The sequence below is a fragment of the Lonchura striata genome, chromosome 1, assembly GCF_050655825.1.
Source record: "Lonchura striata isolate lonStrDom1 chromosome 1, ASM5065582v1, whole genome shotgun sequence".
Lineage (NCBI taxonomy): Eukaryota > Metazoa > Chordata > Aves > Passeriformes > Estrildidae > Lonchura > Lonchura striata.
This window is the reverse complement of record NC_140703.1, coordinates 18,371,542-18,393,871: the sequence shown is the minus strand read 5'-3', so window position 1 is coordinate 18,393,871 and position 22,330 is coordinate 18,371,542. Positions and strand designations below refer to the sequence as shown.

The following is a 22,330-nucleotide window of genomic DNA, read 5'->3' as shown; positions in this document are numbered from 1 at the left end:
ATAGTCTTGTTATTATTTTAATAATCTCCTACTTGTGAAGCATTGTCTGTATTTGTTAAAACCCAAATTCAGGAGGTATTAATTATTTCTAAATTTTCTGTACCTCTTTTGACTTTAATCTTGTGCCTGTTGGGCAGTGTATTTCTGATCTTTCCTCTGAGTTCCATGTTCATGCCACGCCCCCAACTGGAAGTATGGGATACAAATTCTTCTCATTGGAAGGATGTGTCATCAATTTTGGAAAATGAAGCCTTTTAGACTTCTTGGCCATGGGTTGTTCAAAACTGTGAGCAATATTACCATGGTTTCCATGTAATTCAAGCTACAAAAGTTACAACGGCTAAAATATAGAGGAACTGTCCAATTACAGTGTGAAGCAGCCTAGGTAATGAAGAGGCAGGCAGAAGATACTGATAGATCAGCTATGATCTCTTACATTTCTGGTTTATATCCCCAAAAAGTTGTCTTTACAGGGCTGCATGGGTCAGAGCTGAAGTTTTGTAGCTATACAGCTTTCAGTGCAAACCATTTTTGTATCTGTATTTATAGCCTTGCTTGAGCAATATTTAAGTGTTCATGCCCTTGGGTGAAGTTCAGTAGCAGGATGCTTTCCTGCTTGGCAATAGACTAATATAAATATGTGGGATGTTTGGGAATTGTTGATGTACACTGTAATTTCCTTCCTGCAGGTTGGTGAAGATGGCCTTCAGATCTGTGTGGAGATATGTGGATGTGCCCTACAGCTGGACCTCCGTGAAGATCCCAACATGAAAAGTCTTATTTATAAAGCAATTGCTCATTTTCTGCCAAATGACTTGGAGATCCTCAGAATTTGTGCTCTCTCCATCTTTTTCCTGGAGCGCACCTTGGAATCTTACTACACTGTTGAGCACTTGTACAAATGTGCAGATGAAGAATACAATGAGTGCACTAGTTCTGTTCAGAACCGCGTGCGGTTTGAGCTGCTGCCCATCCTGAAGAAAGGATTGTTTTTTGATCCCGAGTTCTGGAATTTCTTGATGATCAAGCAGAATTGTTTAGCCTTGTTGGGGGATAAAGCCTTGGATGGCTTGAGTGAAAGTACACTGGAAAACTCTCCTGCAAACACAGAGAAAACAGCAGAGTACAGGGCTCTGGGTGAGGAACACGGCTGTTTAACAAATGTCAGCAATGGGGAGCTTGACCCTGGAAACTGCTCTGGAACACGCTCCAAAGGGAATGCCAAAAAGAACCACCAAGCTCTTGAGGCATCCAAAACGTTGGATCAGACTGAACCAAGGCACCGCTGTGTGATCTGCAACAAGGAGTTCCTTGGGGATCACATAGTGAAACACGCACAAGCTCACCAAAAAAAGGGCAGCTTCTCCTGTGTGCTTTGCACCAGGAAGTTCAGGCAGAAAGGACTCATGCTGAAGCACTTAAGGAATCATGTCAGGAAGATAGAAAGGCAACATCTTGCTGCAGCTCTTGAGGCTGGTCAGGAGGCTCCTGTTCTTCATGAAGTGCAATGTTCAGGTGTTTCTGTGTCTCTTGAAAATGGGAATTCTGAGGGTTCCAAAGATACTGAACCAGAGGCTATAGTAGCTGCAGTAGCTCTGAGTTCTGATCAGGTCCAAGAGGAGGCTGAGACTGCAGAACAGGTTTTTGAGGCAGTGGAAAACCATCTAAGTGACCAGGATGATGCTACTGAAAACAGTAGTGACAGCTGTTTTAATAATGTTCCTGATGCTTTAAGTACAGAGAGTTTGCCTGAGGATGATGAGAGCTCCAATAAAGAGTCACCCGTTCTGCATAAAGTGAATGGAGTGTTTTGCCCTCAAAAAGATATTGATTCTTTGGATGAGGAAGGAATCTTTAAGTGCCCTGCTAATGGTTGTGCTAGAGTGTTTAAAAAAATAAGATTCCTCAACAAACACGCCAGAAAAACTCACCCAACTGATCTGAAGGTGCAGCAGCATATAATGAAATGGAATAAAGGAAAATGCCGCTTCTGCCAGAGGAAGTTCGCTGATTCCCAACATTTTATAGACCACCTGAAGAGACATGTGTATCCAAATGTTTACTTTTGTTTACACTTTAATTGTAATCAGAGATTTAAGCTGTCGACTGAGCTTGCAGAACATACGAAAAGTCACAGTGTGTTTAAAGCTCAGTGCAATTTCTCAAACTGCTGTGAGCTATTTGAGGAGCTTCCTTTGCTGTATGAACACGAGGCTCAGCATTATTTAAATAAAACCCCAGAATATTCGGAAGATGCAAGTGAAAAAGATTCTTCAGATGATCCTTCAGAACTTTGTAGTTACCAAGATGATGATGAATCTGTTAATGAAAAAGAAACTGTAGATTTACCAATTCCAACCTGGAAGTCAAGGAAGGATTCTGCAGAACCAAAGACATATATTCAAAGTGTGGAGAAGAAAGCAAATAATGTAATTCACAATGGAAATGAAAGCTCATCCGAGGGTAGTGCTCCAGTTTTAAGTTTGATAGACCAAAAGACACCTGTGTTACAGCCAAATCCTGAAAACTGTAATGTTGTTAGTGACCAACTGGTCAATGGGCACAGTGACTCAGATCAGACATCATCTAAGGCAGCCCAGGTACCTTTGGACAGAGTAGCAGATGAAACAAGGACAGAAAATGGGTCAGTGTTACCAGTTTTACAGAATTGTCACGATGCACCACAAAATAATGCTCCTGCAGCCTCACAAGTACCTTCTAAACCAAATCAGACAACAGAGACTACTTCATATGGTGTCATCTTAACAAAACCCTACGTCAGACCATTGCCTCCCAGTTACCTTGATGAACGTTACATTAGCATGCCAAAACGGAGAAAAATTTTGGCTGATGAAGTAGATGCTTACTCTGAACAAGACAAAATTTGTAGCAAATCAACAGAAAGATTTAGATGTGGCAACTGCTTGACCATCTACTGTAATTCAGAAGCACTCGAGGCTCACCTTGCACAAAAGAAGTGTCAGACGCTCTTTGGATTCGATTCAGATGATGAAAGTAAGTCCTGCAGTCCTTCCATGCTGGTTTCTTTGGCAGTCAATAGCAATCAGAAAATGGTCTTTGAAAACAGGAATAGGTAAGACGCACTAACTAAATCACTGTACTCTGCTAAATTGGAAGCTGAAATTGGACATGCTGTTCAGAATAAGAAAGTGGTGAGAATTTGTAGGCAAACTAATGGAAAAGATTTCTGATAAAACAAAATGGGGTTAATTCAATCTGTCTTTCCTTGCGTGTTTGAAACTAAACATGGTGAAAAACATAAGCAGTGTTCTAGATTTAGGAATTATTTACATTCTGATCTTTTGTCTTTTACAGGTGCCTGATTCAATGTTGTGGAAAAGTATCAGATGAGAAGTGGTGTAAGGAAACACTACATGAAGCAGCATCAGTTTGTTTCCCAGTTGGCCTTAATAATGAAGCAGTCTCAAATTCCTATAGAAAAACATGACCTTGATAAGGAGAAAGCACATTTTCTAGACAAAACTCACAAAGAAGTAATAGGAGCTCTGCAGGTCTTGAGTCCAGAAAAGTTGCTACAAAACCCCCAAAGTACCAGTTATCCAAAAAAGCCATGTTCATTCCAAAAATATGATTGAAGCTTAATGGCACAGCTTTTCTATCATGAAGGTTGCAGGACAATGAGGCATAGAGGTGAGCAGGCAGAGGAAGCAGAGGTGTTCATTGCCTTGTGGAAATCCAACCAGCCAGTTCTGAAAGCTGCTTTAGTTTGTGTGGTTAATGGGTATCTTTCCACACAGCTGAGAAGGAATCATTCAAGGAGGTGTTGCATTCTTACCTTATGGATAAATGCATAAAGAAACCATGCATTATTTTTTTTTTTTCTCCAAGTCTGAGTGTGTAAGTCCATTATCTGCTCAAAAGCATGGAGCTTGTTTCATAAACTTCTACTCAGAATCCAAAGAGGAATGTGGAAGGAAATCTTGAAGTAGATGGGATGCTGGAATAGCCAAAAACTTGAAATACAGAACAAGCAGGAAAAAGTGAGTTAATGTGATATTTTATGAGACTTGCACACAGTGGAAATCAGATGCGTGCAAGAGAAGCCTTTTGCAAGGCTGAGGTAAAAGTGACTCCTGTAAAACATCTGCTGTAGGTGTGGGAAGACCAACACAAGTGATAGATTGCGTGGATATTAACAGCAGCTGATGGAAGCAAATCTGGAATGCTGGGAGGGTCAAGCTTGCAGAGTTAAACTAATATTCTGCAAGCACAGAGGTCCCTCAGCTGTTGGTAGGAAAGACAAGAGCTTGAGAAGGCAAAACAGAAGCAGAGCACATCAGGTTGGGGTGAACAGAAAGGTTAGGAAGAGCCTGTTTCACATCTGTTATGTTGCTTAATGGTGGTGGGCCACAACTCAGTACTGTCACTAATTATTCATTGTCTAGAAGGGAGAAAACAGGGATCCTCTCAATTCCGAAGACATGTTACAATCCTATTTAGTAGCATCCCTTGAAAGGAGAGCCTTTCCCAGAGGCTGGTGAAGGAGTTACTTAAATGTTAAGCACTTTATTTACAATTCACTGTTCATAGAAACAATCACAATGTGAAGACAGGAAATAGGAGTTCTTCAATTCTATATGGAAAACTGAAATACAGAAGAATTTTGAAACCAAAAAGATGCTGTTGTAGATTTTGGTCTTCCTACCCTAAGGCAGAGGTGTGGCAAACATGCACATTGTCCAGTTACTATGCTAATTTATCCTCTAATTTATCTCACACTGTCTTGCCATGTAATATTTTTTTTATTTGGGATCCTGGTCTATGAAAATTGTAGTGGGATTGCAGGCAGGGGAGGCAGAGGGGTGAGAACTGATGTTCAGAGTCATTTCAGAAATGTAGGACAGCACAGAAACAACTGTTCCTGCTCAGCTGTCGCTGAAGAGTTTGTTACAGTGTATGCAGGGCTTAAATCAACAGCTGGGTGAAAATTATTGAGGAAAAAATCAGGGGTTGCATTAAACCCCTGTTCATTGTAGCAATGGCTCACTCTTGCAAACCCAAGGGTTTCTCTGTAAGATTGGCTGTGAAGTAGTTCTGGAACATAAACTCAGTAGTTCAGTAATGCCTCTGCTAATAATCCTCTGTGGGAGTAAACAGGTATTTGCATTAATTCTGCTTTCTTTCCCCTTCCTGCAAGGTAAAAAGGATGCTAATTCAAAATCATGTTCTTGAGTTCTAGAAGAGTTTTGCCTTAACTTTGAGTTGGATTAACATAAAAGGTTATAAAATTATGATCACAGGTATGTGTGCATTACATGAATCCCAGTTATGGCCCACTTCCAGAGATTTGTATGATATTTGAGGCACCAAAGAATTTTTTTTTTTTGCAGTTGCAAAATACCTACTTTAAATGCATCATTCATTATATATACATATATACACACTATATATATATTTACATGTATAAATACATTAAAAGTTTTAAACATGAAGTTAACAGGGTCCTTATCAGACAAATGCACTTTCACATTTTTTACTTTCAAGATACCAACTAACTTTTAAGGACCCGGGTACTGTGCTGAATGTTCCCAGTCTCTCCCTTCTTTGCTTGACATGGCTTAAATATATTTGGGGGGGAAAAAGATAATTTTCAAGTATTACAGTTCTGAAAATCTAAAAAGTAAGTCAACAAAAAATACAACAAAGATGTTTGTGTCAAATCTTTTTAATGTATCTTTTTTCTTTGGTGCTTTTTTGCCTTTTCCCTTGAGCTCCTTATGTCTGAAGATGCTTTAAAAACATGATTGAGATTTGTATTATCTTTGGTTTAAGTCTGTAGATAAACACATCTGTGTACATACATAAACTGTGGCCATAATTTTTTGTACCTTCATTAAAGTAATTTTTGTTCCAAGATGGTTTTCTGGGACACCACCATTTGTTTCTCTCATGTATTTAGTGTGTACACTAAGCCTGCAACTTCTAAGGCTGAAAACAGATTACAGGTCTTGAAAGTTGGAGGGTTTTCAGTTGATTTTTTTTTTCCCCAGGCATTAAGCATTGTGTGATATAATTGGAAATCCTTGAAGATGTAGCACTTTGATTCAATAAATCCTGAAGTACATGTGTAATGTAAACCTCCAGCTACCCTAAAGCTGCCTAAAGTTATCCATGATCTTAGGAGCCTTGTTGGATCAAAGTTAGTGCAATTCAGTGCTCATAACTGTATTTAATAACATTCCTCCAGTTGGATTTGGACTTTGCTTTTAAGAGTGTCTCCTAGCCCCATTATGTTTTACTGTAAAGGTCATGTAATTTCTAATTCCAAAAAGCTGCCACTTGGTGTAGGCACCTTTTCACAAAAAAAAGGAATACTGAAAGTAGGTTGCAAGTGGTCATATCTGTGGGACAAGGTCACTGGTACTTTGGTTATTTAGCCATATTCATAAAAATTATATGAATTGTATAGTTTGGATAATTTATAACATTAAAGTTTGTGATTTTACTATCACATGGAAGGTTCAGCTGTACTCATTTCTTTTATTGTTTAACACCAGTGCTATGGACAAAAGACCCAACAGGGGTGGTAGTGTTACTATTTTCTTAATTTATTTGGTACTGTATAACACCTTTCTGATTAAATGCAGTGTATGCATTTTGGGACTCTTAATTTGTAAAAGCTGTTACAGGTTCAGCAAGAAAGGAAATTTGTGCTTCCTTGTTGAATGTTAAATTATTTTACTTTGCATTTTATATAAGAGTACAAATTAAAACTGAGCCATCAAACTGCAATAAATCTACAGTAGTGTTTCATTTTAAAGACCTTTTGTACTGTACATAGATTTGTTCAATAAAACATTGTCTTTGTTGTTGATAGAAACTGATCTTGTCTTTTGGAGAATCACTCTGGAAATGCTATTATGAAGTTCAGAGCTACTGTGTTATGTTTAGTACGTGATGGTTGCATGGCACCTGTGTGAAGATGCCAGGTCTTGATGTTCCAGGTCTGTGGATATTTGGATTTGAACAGACCAAGCTTCAAAATGGGGGCATCAGTTAATTTCTAGGGCTCAAAATCCAAATTTGGGTCCACAGCCAAGTCTGGTTGCAGCTATTTTAAGATACTTCTGCTTCTGGTTGGTTGTTGGGTCCAGACGGAAAGACAGTGTAGCTGCTTTTTGCTTTTGCTTCAGGAAGCTCAATACTGCCACCTGAAATAATTTAGATTTATTATTCACACCCCTGTAATTTCCTAGGGTATTTTTGACTGTATTTTTGTGTGTGTAACTTCAGACTTACCTTTGTTTTCTACTGTGGATAATTTTGACAAGGTCCTTGCCCTGAGGAATTGAATTGTGGGTATAAGGCTGAGGGACCTCAGTACATTCTGCCAGCAAAAATATTTATCAAAATGGCAATGTGTACATAAGACATTTAATAAATTATTGTTAAATATATTAACACCAAGTATAAACTACTTTGCTTCTCCTCAGATGGACAGGAGACAGGAAATACAACAAAAGCCCTTGTAGTAACTCCTTGAATTACGACAGCAATTTATTTTTACAAGATAACTGTTCACCTTTTGGTCTATATAGGTTAATCATTTTCCTGTTTCTTCCCCTTTGGGAATGCCAGTTCCTGCTCAATGCTCAAGTCAAAAGTTTGAATAAAAACTCGAAAAGGAATGTTGAGTTATGAGAAAGAGAAATAAATAAAACCTACTTCTGAGGGGAAGGATTTACAAAGCAAAATATGAATATATTAGAAATAATTTTAAATAATCCTGCTGAAAGGGCTGGTCTTGGTTTAGAACAGGAAAGGGGTTGTGGGGAGACATCAGAACTGAATATTGAAAAGTCTCTCCAATATCTCTGATGCCACTGCACTTTTTCCTCTCTAAGGATTAATGGGAATGTGACTATTCCGAAGAAACCTCTCCTTGCCTTCCCCTCCCACCGTCTAATTCCTTACTGCAAACACCTCAATCTAATTCTTAAAATGGGATCTTGATGGTAGTTTTTTTTATTTCCTGAATTCCAGATGAATTGGATAGGTATTGCACCTTAAAGGCTGCAAATCTAAATAAAGGTTTATTGAAACATAAGCAAAATGAAGCAGAGTTAATTTATATTTCTCAGATGCATTGTCTAATTTGTAGATTGCAGGATGGATACTAATCAAGAATATTAAATCATTGTGCACGTGAGGGGAAGTTTGGCACAGAAGACAATAAGCATTATTATGTTAAAGCCTTCCAGATGCTTCAAGACTGAATTTGAATCTGAATGTTGAACATAAAATTCATGGGCAAATTTTGTTCAGCTGTTTCTGGCTTATATGGAATTCATTGCTGCAGCTCAGGAGAACAGGTCTTAGCTGAATGTGTGTTGGTTTTCCTTCTGATCAACCTGGGACATCTGCATGGGCTTTTTTTCGATCTCAAAGAGGAAATGATCTCTAAAATACAGGGATAAGGAATGTGTCCTCTATTCTCATCAGTGTTCTATTGTAGGATTACCAAATCTTGGTGGCAGGCATTCCTTACTACAGCTCTGAACAGAGCCCACTGTAATGATGAGTTGTTTGTGCAAAAGCATCATCAGTAATTCAAATGTGGTTCTTTTGTGTATCTTTAGAGGATCTGGGTGTTCCTGGGTTTGAAATCACAGGCAGCTTTAGCCCAAAGAGTTGGTCTCCTTACACATCCCTATTAAAGCATGGGGTGGAGAAGAGTGTTTCCTTTAACAGGTGCTGTGCTGTTGGATTTCCAAGTCCTGGGGAGATTCATCACTGGGCACATGCCTCAGTCACAAGCGGATGACTCTGGTCACCAGTGACCAATGGTAGGAATAATAGAATGACATCAGAGAATATCCTGATCTGGATGGGAGCCCCAAGGGCCACCGAATCCAACTCCTGGCCCTGCACAGGACTGACATTCACACCCTGTGCTAAGAGCATTCCTTGTCAGGATGCTGCTTGAACTCTGCCAGGCTGGTGCTGGGGAGAACCTTTTTCAAACTTCCAGCCTAATCCTTCCCTGACACTTCAGGTCATTCCCTGATCAGCATCTGACCCTCCTCTTCCCCTCACAAGGGTGCTGTAACTGCACTGAGGCCTCCTTGTCCAGCTGAAGAGACCAAGCCCTCCTCATACGCCTTCTCCTCCAGCCCCTTCCCCATCTTTGTTGCCCTCCCTTGGACGCTCTCTAATGGCTTTATAACCATATAGCTCAGTGCTGCCCCAGCACTGGAGGTGAGGTCATGCCGGCCCGGAGCAGAGCGGGACAATCCCCTGGCTGTCCCTGATGTCCCCAGGACAATCCCCTGGCTGGCTCCGCTGTCCCTCATGCTCCCAGGACAATCCCCGCTGGCCATGCTGTCCCTGATGTCCCCAGGACAATCCCATGCTGGCCATGGTGTCCCTGATGTTCCCAGGACAGTCCCCTGGCTGTCCTGGCCATGCTGTCCCTCATGTCCCCAGGACAATCCCCGCTGGCCGTGCTGTCCCTGTTGTCCCCAGGACAAGGACTATCGCCCCCGGCTCCAGGGCCGGCTCCCATCCGCTGGCCGTGGGCCAGGAGCCACAGATCCCTTTCCATGCTCTGCAGCGCGTCCCCGGCGCCCGGCAGGCCTGGGGGCGGCCGGCAGGGAAGGACACCGGCCGCTCGGAGCCCGCCGTGCCTATGGCACCCCATGTCTCCGCTGAATCCCGCCTCCCTCCCTGCCGCTCTGCCGCCCCCGGCCGCTCCTCCGCGCGGAACCTCGGAGCCGGCCGCTCTTTCCGGCCGGCGCCGCCGCCGCAGCGCGCGGCCGGGCGGGGCGGCCATGGCGGGCGCGGGGCTGAGCGAGCGGGAGCGGGCGGGCTGCCGGGCCCTGCTGCAGCTCCTGCGCACCGAGGAGCTGCTGGCGCTCACCGACACCGTCACCAGCCGCCTGGTGCACCCGGAGAGCCGCCAAGGTGCGCGGGCCGGGGCCTGCCGAGCGGGGCCGGGGCCTGCCGAGCGGGGCCGGGGCCTGCCGAGCGGGGCCGGGGCCTGCCGAGCGGGGCCGGGGCCTGCCGAGCGGGGCCGGGGCCTGCCGAGCGGGGCCGGGGCCTGCCGAGCGGGGCCGGGGCCTGCCGAGCGGGGCCGGGCCCCGCGGCCGCGGCTGTCCCGGGGGACCCGGAGCTCGCAGGGCTCGCAGGGCTCGGGGTCGCTGCCGGAGCCTCCTCCTGCAGCAGCTCCGGGGCTTGGCTGCCCGGAGCTTCGGCTTGTTCAGGCCCAGGGAGTTGCGGTGGCGCGGGGCTCTAGCAAACCTTGCGCACTACGCGCATCTCTTCCTTCTCAGAGCCCCGCAGTGAGCTGTGAGCGCGGCTGTGCCCTTAGTGCTTAAAAGTATTGACAGCTCACGAGTCCCTCGCTGTTGGTGTCAGTCACATTTGCTTTCAGGTTTTGAAAGGCTAAAATACGAATCTACATTGAACTTAATTTTTTTTTGCAGGATGCTTCTGGTTGTGAGCATCCTCCATCACTTTGTTGAGATTTGTTTCATAATAATTCATTTTTTATGGGAGTTACCTGAGGCCACTGGGTTTGTTGCCCAGTGGCCTCAGGTATATATATGTACTCATATATATGTACACCTGATGAGTATATATATATAGAGATATATACTCATCCTAAAGCCTTGAACGTGTTTCATGTGATGTAACTAAAATCTGTAAGATTTGCTCAATACGTTTGTTTAAAAGGTATTTTGCCTGTAGTTTTTTTTTTTTTCCTCTACCTTTTTTCCCCTATTTTTTGCAGTGGTTGTAAGTAAATTAAAAGTTTTTTGTGTTTTGCTTTAGCTATTTCTTTCTGGTTAGATTTAGGGTTTTTATAGGTCCCCTGTTAAGTGCTGGCCTCAGTTCAGGTGGGAACTGTCTGCTGCAACTGCTTTAAAAGTGAATTTAAGTTTGTCATGTTTCCTTGTTCTGCCACAGAGCCTTGTAGCTGGATTTTGTTTATTGTTGCTGTTCAGTGCGCTGTTGTGCTAGGATGCATTTTCTTATGAACATGGGAGTTGTAATCACTTTGGTGTGGAAATAAAACAGATTTAGTTCATTTCCAGCAGGCTTCAGGAAGGAGGTAGAACCTCATTATCTCAAACTACTGTGCATTGCTGAAGCACTTCACTGGAACTCTTGTCCAAGAAGCATATTTGCAAGCCTTTGAGTGTATTCTGTGTGATACGATGAGGCCAGATTTCAGTTTCCAGACAAACTTTCAATTTCTTCATGTCCTGCCACCTGGTCTTCTACTGTGTTTGGAGGTCAGGATTTTAAGAAATGGTTTAGCTTTGGGGTTTCATTGTGAAAGAAGGTAAGTCATAACTTCAATGTCTTTCTTTACAGAGGCCATTGATGCCGTTCTGATGTACAGCCAAAACGTGGAAGAACTTCTGAGGCGCAGGAAGATCTGCAGGGAAATCATCTTCAAGTATTTGGCAGCACAGGGAGTCGCGGTGCCTCCCTCCTCGGAGAAGCACGTCCTGATCGAGCGTGTGAGGCAGCTCTGGAGCAGGCAGCTCACGGCTCCAGCCCCGGAGCCCGGGCATAGAAAACCTCCTCCGCAGGTGAGTGCTGCTGCTGCCCAAAATCCTCGGGCTGCTCAGCGCTGCCTCCACAGCATGACCGCTGCAAATGTGGCTCTGCACCTGTAGGAAGGTCCCAAACCTTTTTAATTCTTGCTCAGTTTGGTTTTAGTTGGGTTGGTTTGGTTGGTTTTTAAATTATAACATCTGGAGGTGTCTACTGTGTTTTTCACAGTATTTGAACTCTAATGTGTGGGGTCTTTGCCATGCTTTGAATTTTTAAATTGTCCTATAGGCTAAAATAGAAGATATTCACAGATAGTTTTGTGGGTTGAGGGACTGAAAACAGTATGAATGGCGCAGAAGTCCTGAAGATGCCCTCATGATTTTAGTGAGTTTGTGTATTGATAAAATACATAAATTAAGTTTCCAGCGGTGACGGGTCAGTGCCATTTGTTTTCCCTTTTTTTTTCCAAACAACAGAACTCATCATTACAGTGGGCTCTGTTCAGAGCTGTAGTAAGTAAGGAATGCCTGCTGCCAAGATCTGGTAATCCTACAATAGAACACTGATGAGAACAGAGGACACATTCCTTATCCCTGTATTTTAGAGATCATTTCCTCTTTGAGATCGAAAAAAAGCCCATGCAGATGTCCCAGGTTGATCAGAAGGAAAACCAACACACATTCAGCTGAGTAAGACCTGTTCTCCTGAGCTGCAGCAATGAATTCCATATGAGCCAGAAACAGCTGAACAAAATTTGCCCATGATTTTGTAACACTTAATACAGCATAAGGAAATGTATTTTGGCAATACTAGCTTATTTTGAAGTTATAATCTTTGCCATTTAGCAAATCCTCGTGGTGTAATGAACTAGATGGGGTTTAATTGTGATTCTAATTGCCCCCCTTGCTGTGGTTCAGAGCCCTCGTGGGCAGCAGCCCCACGTCCTGGGCTGTGAGAGCTCTGTCTCTTGAGAACCTACTGCACGGAGCTTTCACTCAGGGATTAACTGATGACAGTTAGCATTTAGCTGAGAATTGTTTTCTAAAAAAATTTCTCTGTGCATAATTCAGCAAAAGAAAAGGGGTTTCTCTTAGGAAAGTTCTGTGGTCGATGGTATACGAATGAAGTACATAAAACACAGTCATAAATTTAAAAGAAAGTTGATTCTTTTATCACATACATCTTTCTTTGCATTTTCTCTTAATTCTCATGCCTTCTTTCTTCACCATTTTGAAGAAATGGGAAACATGAACTTATGTAACAGAATTGGAAATTAATTTCCACTTGTGGTGAAACAAATACAGCATTTCTATACAGAATTATCCAGACTTTTCATGCTTAATTGCTTAATGCTTATAACACAATTTAATATTTACCAGACTTTGGTGTTAGCAAACTTGATATTTGATTTACTTCTAAAAAAAGTCTTGCTGTCAAGTCATAAATACTGAGAAGTCCTACAAAGTACTTGTACATTTAGTTCCAAAAAACGTCACTTTACATCCTTCCCCTGCCCTTTTTCAGTAAAACCAGGATTTTCTTCTTTGTAAAGAGCCCAAGACACTGAAGCACTTTCTAGGTGTAATTAAAAGAACCTGTCCTGGTTCTCTACATTAGATAATCATGTTAGTAAAAATAAATGAGCTTTTACTTTGGTGTTTCTCTTCAGGCGCTCTGGCTCAGAACAGTTAAAAGGTTTACTATAAGAAGTATGTGCATGATTTTATGTTTTTCCAAGTGATAATCTTGCTGAACAGTTCTAAGAAAAAAATTTGCTTGACTGCAGAGTTATGGAAGCGGGCAGAAGTCACCTCAAGATGACATTGGTGGTCTGGGAGGAGAATTCTGCCAGTGGTACTTTGAACTCCTGAACTCTCAGCACCCTTTGGGAGTAAAATCTGAAGCAACATGGGGACCACAGCATTTTTGGGAGGATGCCAAACTGAAGTTCTGTTACAACACTTTGGAAAAAAACGTGGAACAATACGTGGGTGCAGACATGGTGAGCCTGCGCCTGCTGTCCTTGGTTAAAGAAGAATGTCTCCTCTTCAACCCAAATTTGCGTTCCAGTGGCCTGAAATGTGTCATGTCCCCTCATGGATTGGTGCTGGTGGCAGTGGCTGGCACAGTGCACAGGGACAACGCTTGTTTGGGTGTCTTTGAGCAAATATTTGGGCTCATCAGCTGCCCTATGAGGAATAACACCTGGAAAATAAAACTGGTGAACCTTAAGATAGTAGGGCAGAACATTCTGGAGCCTGGGATGCGAATGGAAGAACCTTCCATAAAATATGACTCAAGCCAACTGAGAGAGTTCTATGATGGAAATGAACTGACTGTGTTTGAACCTTAGAACTTCTGAGCATTTTGTCACAGCTGGGCGAGGGGCTGGGTTCTTGCTGCCACACAGTTTCCCTTCTCTGAGTAAGAGTTGCTGAGTGGCAAGCTGAGATACAGGGTATTAACACAGATGATGCTTGTGGGCACTTTCCAAGAGCTAGCAAATATTTCATGGGCATTCCTTCAGGTTTTGCACTGTCATTAGAGTGGAGTTTGGTGTTTCATGGTTGCATTGAAATATGGATTGGCAGCCATGTGTAATGAGGGGTTCACAAACTAAAAATTCTCTTCAGGACACCAGTTGAAACTCTTACCTGAGCTGTAGCAGGAAATCATTGCATCTGGCTTTTGAAATTGAGGAGGTCTTAAATGTCTAAATGGACATCTGAGTCCCAAGAAAACCAGTAGAAAACCTGAAACAAAACACTGTGATTGGAGGCAGCTGCTGTGGGTGTTCTAAATGTGCTTTAGTGGGACAATGCAGGGAACTTGGCACTTTTTTTAACTTCTTTGCCTTGATTGCTTCCTGTCCTTTTACCTTATGGTTCCAATTTTGTCATGACTACACACAAGTTGTGCTGTCTGTGTCCCCAAGCGGACAGACTTGAGATGGTTGCCCATTTCTAGCACTCATTGTCTTGGATCAAGAACTTAATTTGAAAACTTGCAGCAACACTGTATGAACTAAATGCTCTGATAGTTATTTTGGATATAATCACAACAGAGTTCTTAATATAATAGTTGTGATTTTTGTATGTTTTCTCAAAAAAAGTATTTTGTTTACTCTTAGCTGCTTTATTACAGGTACTGAAAGTCTATTTGTTACCACTGGGTGGTTACAATGATAGGTCATGCTAAGAAAAGTATCCAATTACTACTGAGTAACTGAAATTATTGCCAGTGTAAAACTTGATTTTTTTAATACTCTATTTATTTATAGGCGATTAGAGGTGAAAACTTCTTTTTCTGCATCTTGTTTGGATTGTTTGGGAGTTTGTTTTAATTTTGTGCCTTCGCTATTTTTAAAGTTCTGAAAACATAAACATTCCCCATAACTTAGCAGGACCAGAAGAACCGTTCCCAGATTTGTCTTGGTAAAGTATGGCTGGGTGAGAGGAAACAAGAAAGTTCAGGTGTGCACAGAACTGATTCTTGTGAACAGTCTGAATCTTGCTTTCTCTTCAAAGTAATTTCCTGTCTAAGCAAAAGTTCAGATACTGTGTTGGGATGTTCTTTCTCAATAAACAGCTGAGTTGTGGCTTCTGATTTTTCTATTGTTTTGCATAAATAGTCTTACTTAGAGGTCCAAATTCAATTTTCAAAACATTGACACAATTTTTAAAGAGTACAGCATTGACTGTATGGCAAATGTAAGAAGGTACTTTTAGCTTAACCTTGACTTTAAACAGTGGAAATCATATCCCTCTGTGCTTTCTTTGGATGCTCCCTTTGAAATGAATTTTTTAAGTGTATTCCCAAATTTGTAAAAGGTGTCTAATAGTCTTCATCTGTTTAGACTTTATATTTTTTTATCCTGCTGGTTCTTTCCTGTTATAATTGTATTTATTATGACAGGAAATCTTTTGTGTTCCCTTGTCACAAGATGCTTCTGCTTCTTTCTGCATTGCTTGCTGTTTTATTGCAATCCGTTATTTGTCTTAGTAGCTTGTTCTTTTTCCCCACAAAATTCTGTTAAATGAGAAATACAAGCCTCCAGTAAAGATATCAACAACCATAGCATTTTGCTTTTAGGTCTTGCAGTGTACTTCAGCTTTTGATGCATTTTGAAGACATACTGCAGCTTGAAAGTTTCGTTTCTTTTTTAAGGGCACAAAGTAGAAACCCGAAGTTAAATGTGGGCGTAACTGCAGGAGTGATGAGAGTGCTGTGACCATCCCCGCTGCCTGCAGGAAATCCAGGGGCTTGCTGGCGTCTCAGCAGGCGACAGGAGTGGCCTCTGGGTGACATCTGGTGGCAGATTCATCGCTTGCCCAGAGCTGCAGTCCCGAGGAGGCTGCAGAACAGGCTGCTTTATCCCATTCCTTGCTGGCAACAAAATGCCCTGAAATTGCCAGGCTCCCCCTTACCTTGATCTAAAGGAAAGCTTGAAGAGAAGCCCTCAGTAGAATGAAAACTAAGAAAGCTCTTATATTTCTGGGATAAACTTAAAGTGACAAAAACAACGTTTGTTTGGCTTGTTGCCAGTAGTAGTTGCCCTTACAGAAACTCTTTAGAGACATGGGTTAGAACAAAGCAGAGATTTTTGTCAAAGTGGTATTTGTACAGAGAGGCATCTGCTGGAAGGAGCAGGGGATGTGTAATTCCTGCACAGCCACCTCTTCTCTGCCCTTTGAGAGCATAAATTGCAAAGGAAATAACAACATGTACATACTGCCATAAATCACTCGTTTTATAACCAGTAAAAGCCTGAGCTGCTCATCTACATGAGGTTTGGGTGCCTTGCCAGCATTTTCCCACTTAAGACTATTGAAAGAAGTTGTGATTTTTAAAAGCTTGACTGTGATTTGATGAAACAGGCTCTTCTTTGATGTCTGAGATTTCTTCCCCTTCAGCTGCTGAAGCCTGTTGTCCCAAATAATGGACAGGAGCAGCTTTCAGGTAAGGAATGACTGGACAATCTGCCGCCAGGAGAGGTGGCAGCACCTCCTTTCCTGTAAGAACTGTGGGATTTAGTAAAACTTGCAGGTGCCACATCCACACTTGTTGGACACTTGCAGGGCTGGCGATTCCATCACTTCCCTGACCACCCTTGCAGTGAGGAAATTGTTCATAATATCTAATCTAAGTTTCCCCTGGCACAACTTGAGACCATTTCCTCTCTTCCCATATTATTCTCTGGGAAAAGAGAACTTCACTACACCTTCCTTTAAGGTAGCTGTAGAGTGATAATGTCCTCCTGAGCCACCTTCTGATTAAACAACCCCAGATCCCTCAGCTGGTCCACATCAGACTTGTGCCCCAGACCCTTCCCCAGCTCTGTTCCTTCTCTGGACACACCTCAGCCCCTCAATGTCTTCTTTCTGTTTCAGGAGCCTGTAGAAAATCACTGCAAGTGTCCTGTGAAGCAGCCTGGATAACTCCCAAGTGTGCTGTTTAAATACCATGTTATAATTCCAAAATACCAATACTAATTCCAAAATGTGTTGATCTTTCCTCTTAGCAAATTGCAGAACCTCCCAAGCACAAGGAAAAACATGTTTTTGGGTTCTGTCTTGACAAGCTCTCACAGCCCTTACTGAAAAGGAAGGCTATTTTAGATACCCCTGGTTGTCACTGGGTCATTTGGGTTGTGTGGGTGAATGTTGCACTCTGCTGTGCCTGGCTCTTTTGTCCTAGTGTGAGCTCTTTACAGTGCCCTGAGGGCTTCTGCTGCAGGAAACATTTCAGTGCCAGTCAGGAGGCTGCCTTTGAGGAAAATGCTGTGTTTGCTGCCACACCCACAATCGCTATGGGCTCATTCACATTACAGAGCATTCACTCTGGAGTTCCCTTGGGACAAAATGGACCAGGGAGATCCTGCAGCCCTGTGGCCAGGGTACCCTGCTCTCTGTGAGGCACTCGGGCTGCAGGACCACCCTGGAGCTGGCTGGCAGCAAACCCCCAACACATTTAGAGACGCTGTGCTGGAGCATCTCGGCAACAGCTGTTTCATGCTCCTGTTGCACAGCACTGGTTGCTAATGTAAACACAGCTTAAGGGTGATGAAAATGGTAATATAGCCTCCTTAGGATGAAATTAAATTAGTTTTCATCCTAATGCTTTCTTAAAATGTGTGTATATATATGTACATACTTATTTTTAACAAGTCTTTCACTCACTTTCTAGGATTTCCCTTGCAGGATTTATATTTCAAGTGGAGTAGTTGTCAGCTCCTCTTTAACAGCAATAAGCATAAGACATCATGTCAGTACTTGTTCATCTATTCCTTTTTCTCAGTTCATTTGTGTTATTTATTGCCTGGCTGGATTTTGAGTATTAACGAATTCTCCTGAAAGTTTGCATTTTTTATTGAAATAAATTGATCAGTTTAATATCTCTTCAGTAATTATGTGTTTAGATATATTTGCACAGTGCCCCAGCTCTAACAAGATTAGTGGCAGGAAAATCCCATTCTGCAGATTAGCATGATTTATTGAGTTGAACTTTAGGATTTTCCTCTGGTGCTTCATTATGAAGGTTTATTACAGAAAAACACTTTGTCTTCAATTACTTGCTGGCTGATGTACATCTGAAAGGCTCAGATGAGCAGTCATTTTTTTTCTCTGAAATTAGAAACATCATCTTATGAGACACAAACTCGTTAAATGCTGCCATTAGAAATACATCTCATGACACTAAAAGGATCTCAGTATTTTCAGTTTACAATTCAATTTTCCATTCTGTCACATCTGTGGCATCCTGACAGTGACCAAACTGTGAGCTCTCAGCAAAGTCTCCTGTATCTTCCAGGGGTTACCAGACCCTTGTAGCTTCACCTCTCTTAAAACAAGGCTGGTCTGGGTGCTGTGGGTTCCCTTAGCTGCCTGCAGACTCATTTTTACATTAGAATTTGTGTTGGTGACAGAAACTGCTAAACATCCGAGTGCTGCCATGGCACAGATGACTTTGCAGCTCCTGTAGTAATGATAAAAGTCTCCTTCCAGCTGTCTCCAGCAGCTGCTTTCCCCAGATATAACAGGCGAGGACTCTGCTGGAGGCAGGAGGATGTCACACAATTTACTTCGGGCTCAGTGAGGGTTTAACAGCAAGGATGAAGGCTTTCAGAGCAGCAGAAAGGCAAATTCTTCCCCAAGTGAGCTGAATTTCAGTGCTGGTTGGTCTTCCATGTTATTGACCCAAACTGGGGTTGTGTTGTGGATCTACCAGGTTTTTTAGGAGCCCTGGTTTGTCATGGCCAAGGCAGCTCCTTCTTCAGCCCAGGATGCCAGCCCTTTACAGCTGGATGGGAAGCATGAGCAGTGTCAGTGGTGACAATAAAACCACTGGATCATAAAATGAACATGCTAAAAACATTCTAATTCAAACACTGTTAAGAGTTTTTGCATCTGGGAGAAAACCACCCACAAGAAATTTTGCGCTGCGGGTGCAAACTCTGCCTTTGCCCTAAAGCTTTTACATATGGAACAGAGGACTTGGATTTCACCCTCAAAAAGTTGGATGCTTCCAGGCTATAGCTGACAAACTTTGGCAGCAGGCCGACACTGCTAAGCATGATGGATAGGTTTTTTTTAAACCCTGCCATGGAAAATGTCTGGCTGTGGGCTCCTTGGGGAGAAGCTGGTGTGTGGATGAGTCCTTCCAGTGGTGCTGTGACACAAGGAGAAAGCTCTGCAGCCCTTTGGAAAAGACCACCCACCTTGTCCTCCACAGAACCTGGGAAGAGGTAAAAGTATCTGCTTATCCTAAAATGTGTGTCTGGAGCTTGTGACTCCACATGTACGAAGCTGCTGATCCTAAGTGTCCTGCCTCTTGGCAGCATGATGTCAGCTGTGATTTCTCATGTCCTGGGAGCCATAAGCATTCTGTAAACGTGTAAGTTTAATTAGTAACTATGCCATGTTTAAAATTGCATGGAGGTGCAGTTACCTGGGACAGTTCCTTGTGTCTAATTCACTTGGAGTGCCCTAAATCTGGACTTTTCATGTGTTCTACCTCCCTTTGTGCTTCCCCTGGCCTCCTGCATGCTGGGCAGAGCTGGAGAGAATCAGAGGCTTTGTATTTCAATATCTGCTCACAGTAACTAGAGCGTTACAAATTAGGGAATGGCCTTAAAATTAGCTTTACTTCTTTTATCATTTTTGTTTTCACCCTTTTCACTTTGAAATTCTGAGCTCCTCACTTCACTTCCAGATTCCTTCTGCTCTCAGTGTCTCCTGTCTCCACAAGATAGTAACACCTGTTGGAAAATCCCTAACATTTTCAGTGTGCAAAAGGAGAATGGTGCTGCTGGAAGGTTGTTCCCCTTCTCCCAGTCCCAGTGGTTGTTTAAACAAAAAAAAGTTGAATCAAACCACCTTCAATGTCTATTTTAAACCTGGGAAATCCTGGATCTACTGTCTGTAGGTAGGCTTTTTGTAGTATTCCAGTTTTTAAACAGAAGTAAAATTGAGCCAGAAAAGTATGGCTACAGATCCCAGGTCAAAAGTAAAGGGCTGCTGGACTGGATTTCTGTTTGTAACTACATTTTTTGTGATATAGTTTGATTTCTGCAGGTAAAAGTTATCTGACTGTGTGCTCCTGAATGGTATTCAGGATATTTTAATTTCAAATTCTTGCAGTTTTTGAATGTGTATGTGGTCTATCTTCTTTTCTATGTCTTTTCTGTCTTGTCTCTCTTTCTTCTTAAAATTTCCCATTCTTAGAGCATTTTAAGTAACTTAACATCAAATGGGCTTAAAGTTTGCTAAATTTAATGGGCCAAGTTAATGCTCTGAGAAGTGTTTTATGTAGACTGGATGTTGTGGTAAACCCTTTGCCAAACTCCCTTGATTTTTCCAAAGTGCCTGTAAAACTGTTTTGACCTCTTGAGAGAATATCAGTATTTTCTCAACTACTGAGTTCACACTAGGAAATATCTTCAAGGAACAATGTCAGGTTGAATATTGCAGGCTCATTAGGCTCTTTCTTTCCATCTTCTTCACAATTAGCTCTGTATTTCCTTGAAGGAAGGATTAGAGATGGAACAAGAAACTCTGTTCCTGTTCCTGAGCAGAAAAAAGGATGCTTTCTGTTTGCACTCAGGGCAGGTTGCTCGTTCAGTGTGTTGGTCACTCTGAATGTCCCAAAGGAAACAAAGTGGCAGAATAATTGTGAGGGGACAGTGACCCACCTGAAGGTGATGGGTTGTCCACTCTGCTCTGAGCAGAGGAAATGCAGGGGACAGGGAGTTTGGTCTGCTGGTGACAGACACGTGAGGAGAACATGCAATCGTATAAAAAATTCCAGCAAGCACTTGGGACCTTGATTTTGAGAAATTAGGGGAAAGAGTATTTTCCAGCTCTTCCCTCCCTGTGGCTTTTTTTTCATACTTTAGACTTGATATGTGAGCCAAGGTTTGAAATCCATAACGTGTGGGGGGAGCATTGTAGGATTTTTTCTTCTTTATTTCTTCTTTTTTCACTTTTTTGAAGCTTTGTTTTGTATCAGGGCATTGTACAGTCTGCAGAGACACAGCTCAGACCTGGCATAGTCATGCTGATGCCTTTGGCTGGTGTTAGCTCCAGGGGAAGGATGGGAAGGGGAGGAACTGTTTGCTGAGGAAACAGATTTTTTCAGGCAAAGTCCTGTAGGAAGAGCTGAGTGACTTCGGAATGCTGAGCTAAATGTTTTATTCTATTTTTATTGGCAAAGTCCAACCAGGGAGAGGTGATAGCTTCCAGCAGTGTTGATGTGTAGGAGCAGAGGAGAAATAGTGTTCTCCACCACCTCCAAGGAAAACTGGGGTCAGAGGGCGCACACTGGTCTGTTTTGCTGTGCTCCAACCTCTCTGTTCATGGGTGTGTAGATGAAAATAAAAAGGTTTTAATTTGTGTTGAACTGTAGACAAAAACTTGCAACACTGTTCTGTTAAGATGAAAGTGGCTTTTGTTGTGAGGAAAGCTTTTTATAAAAACCTCACGTCTGAGAAACGGCACTTGGAAAATTAAACTGCAATCCAATGCAGGCAACTCTATAATGTAGCTATAGCTCATTATGAAAAATACAAAATAAATCAATAGGGTCATCATCTGATACTAAACCATGTCTCAGAACTGGGCAGATTTTTGTGTTGTATGTGCCTGGTAATACAGGTGACTGAATTCTGATGTAATCAAAGACCTTGCTCAAAATTTACACTGCAAATTGCTGGACAGCACAGACCCTCCTCAAGTCTGCATCCTTTGTCAGAAGGTGGTGATGGTGACAAAGGATTAAAAAATATAAATAAATTAGTCATTTACTAGGCTTCTTTCTGCTCCTTGACATTATTTTCAATGACATCAGTGGCACTGAATGTGGCTCCTGGGGACACAGTAATGGCAATACAGAAGCAAAAGCAGCTGCACAGGGAGTTGGTGCTGGGGAATTGAGGCAATTAGGAAAAGGTGGTGCTAGAGCTGGGTTGAGTCAGAAGTGAAAAACTGCACCCTGAAATGTGATGGTATCAGTGATCATAGGCAGAAGAGATGGTTTTCTCAAACTGGGCAGCTTCCAAAAGATGGGAAAATATTCAGAGGTAAAAATCAGGATTCCAGCCAGCATTCAGCTACATATCTATTCAGAACTGAACTTCACCACAGCTGCACTTATAATGCTGTATTGCAGATCTAACACTTGAAAGATGTGGAAAATAAAATTCAGGATGAATTTTAAGAACGCAACAGGAATAACCAGTGTGGCAGATGTAGATTTAGGGTATTCTGCAGTTTCTGAAGGATTTATT

At 42.3% G+C, this 22,330-nt stretch overlaps 2 protein-coding genes across 5 annotated transcripts in view; both read left to right on the top strand.

Moving 5' to 3' along the window:
* ZNF654 (zinc finger protein 654) overlaps nt 1–6,862 on the top strand; it is a 30,353-nt gene extending 23,491 nt beyond the window's left edge. For all 3 annotated transcript variants that reach the window (XM_021550206.2, XM_085565217.1, XM_021550207.4), the window contains 2 exons: nt 690–3,015; nt 3,337–6,862. In XM_021550206.2, the coding sequence (XP_021405881.2) occupies nt 690–3,015; nt 3,337–3,344 (2,334 nt within the window). In that variant the 3' untranslated portion in view covers nt 3,345–6,862. The remainder of the gene's footprint in view (nt 1–689; nt 3,016–3,336) is intronic.
* A 2,931-nt stretch (nt 6,863–9,793) lies between these two features.
* C1H3orf38 (chromosome 1 C3orf38 homolog) lies at nt 9,794–15,153 on the top strand. 2 transcript variants are annotated; one of them, XM_085565408.1, is made up of 4 exons: nt 9,794–9,945; nt 11,082–11,279; nt 11,362–11,582; nt 13,334–15,153. In XM_085565408.1, the coding sequence occupies exons 3-4, from the start codon at nt 11,382–11,384 to the stop codon at nt 13,898–13,900; spliced, it is 768 nt and encodes a 255-aa protein (XP_085421534.1). In that variant the 5' UTR covers nt 9,794–9,945; nt 11,082–11,279; nt 11,362–11,381; the 3' UTR covers nt 13,901–15,153. The 2 variants fall into 2 exon arrangements, with proteins under 2 accessions (XP_085421534.1, XP_021405766.2); XM_021550091.3 differs by lacking the exon at nt 11,082–11,279.
* Nucleotides 15,154–22,330: the final 7,177 nt, after the last annotated feature.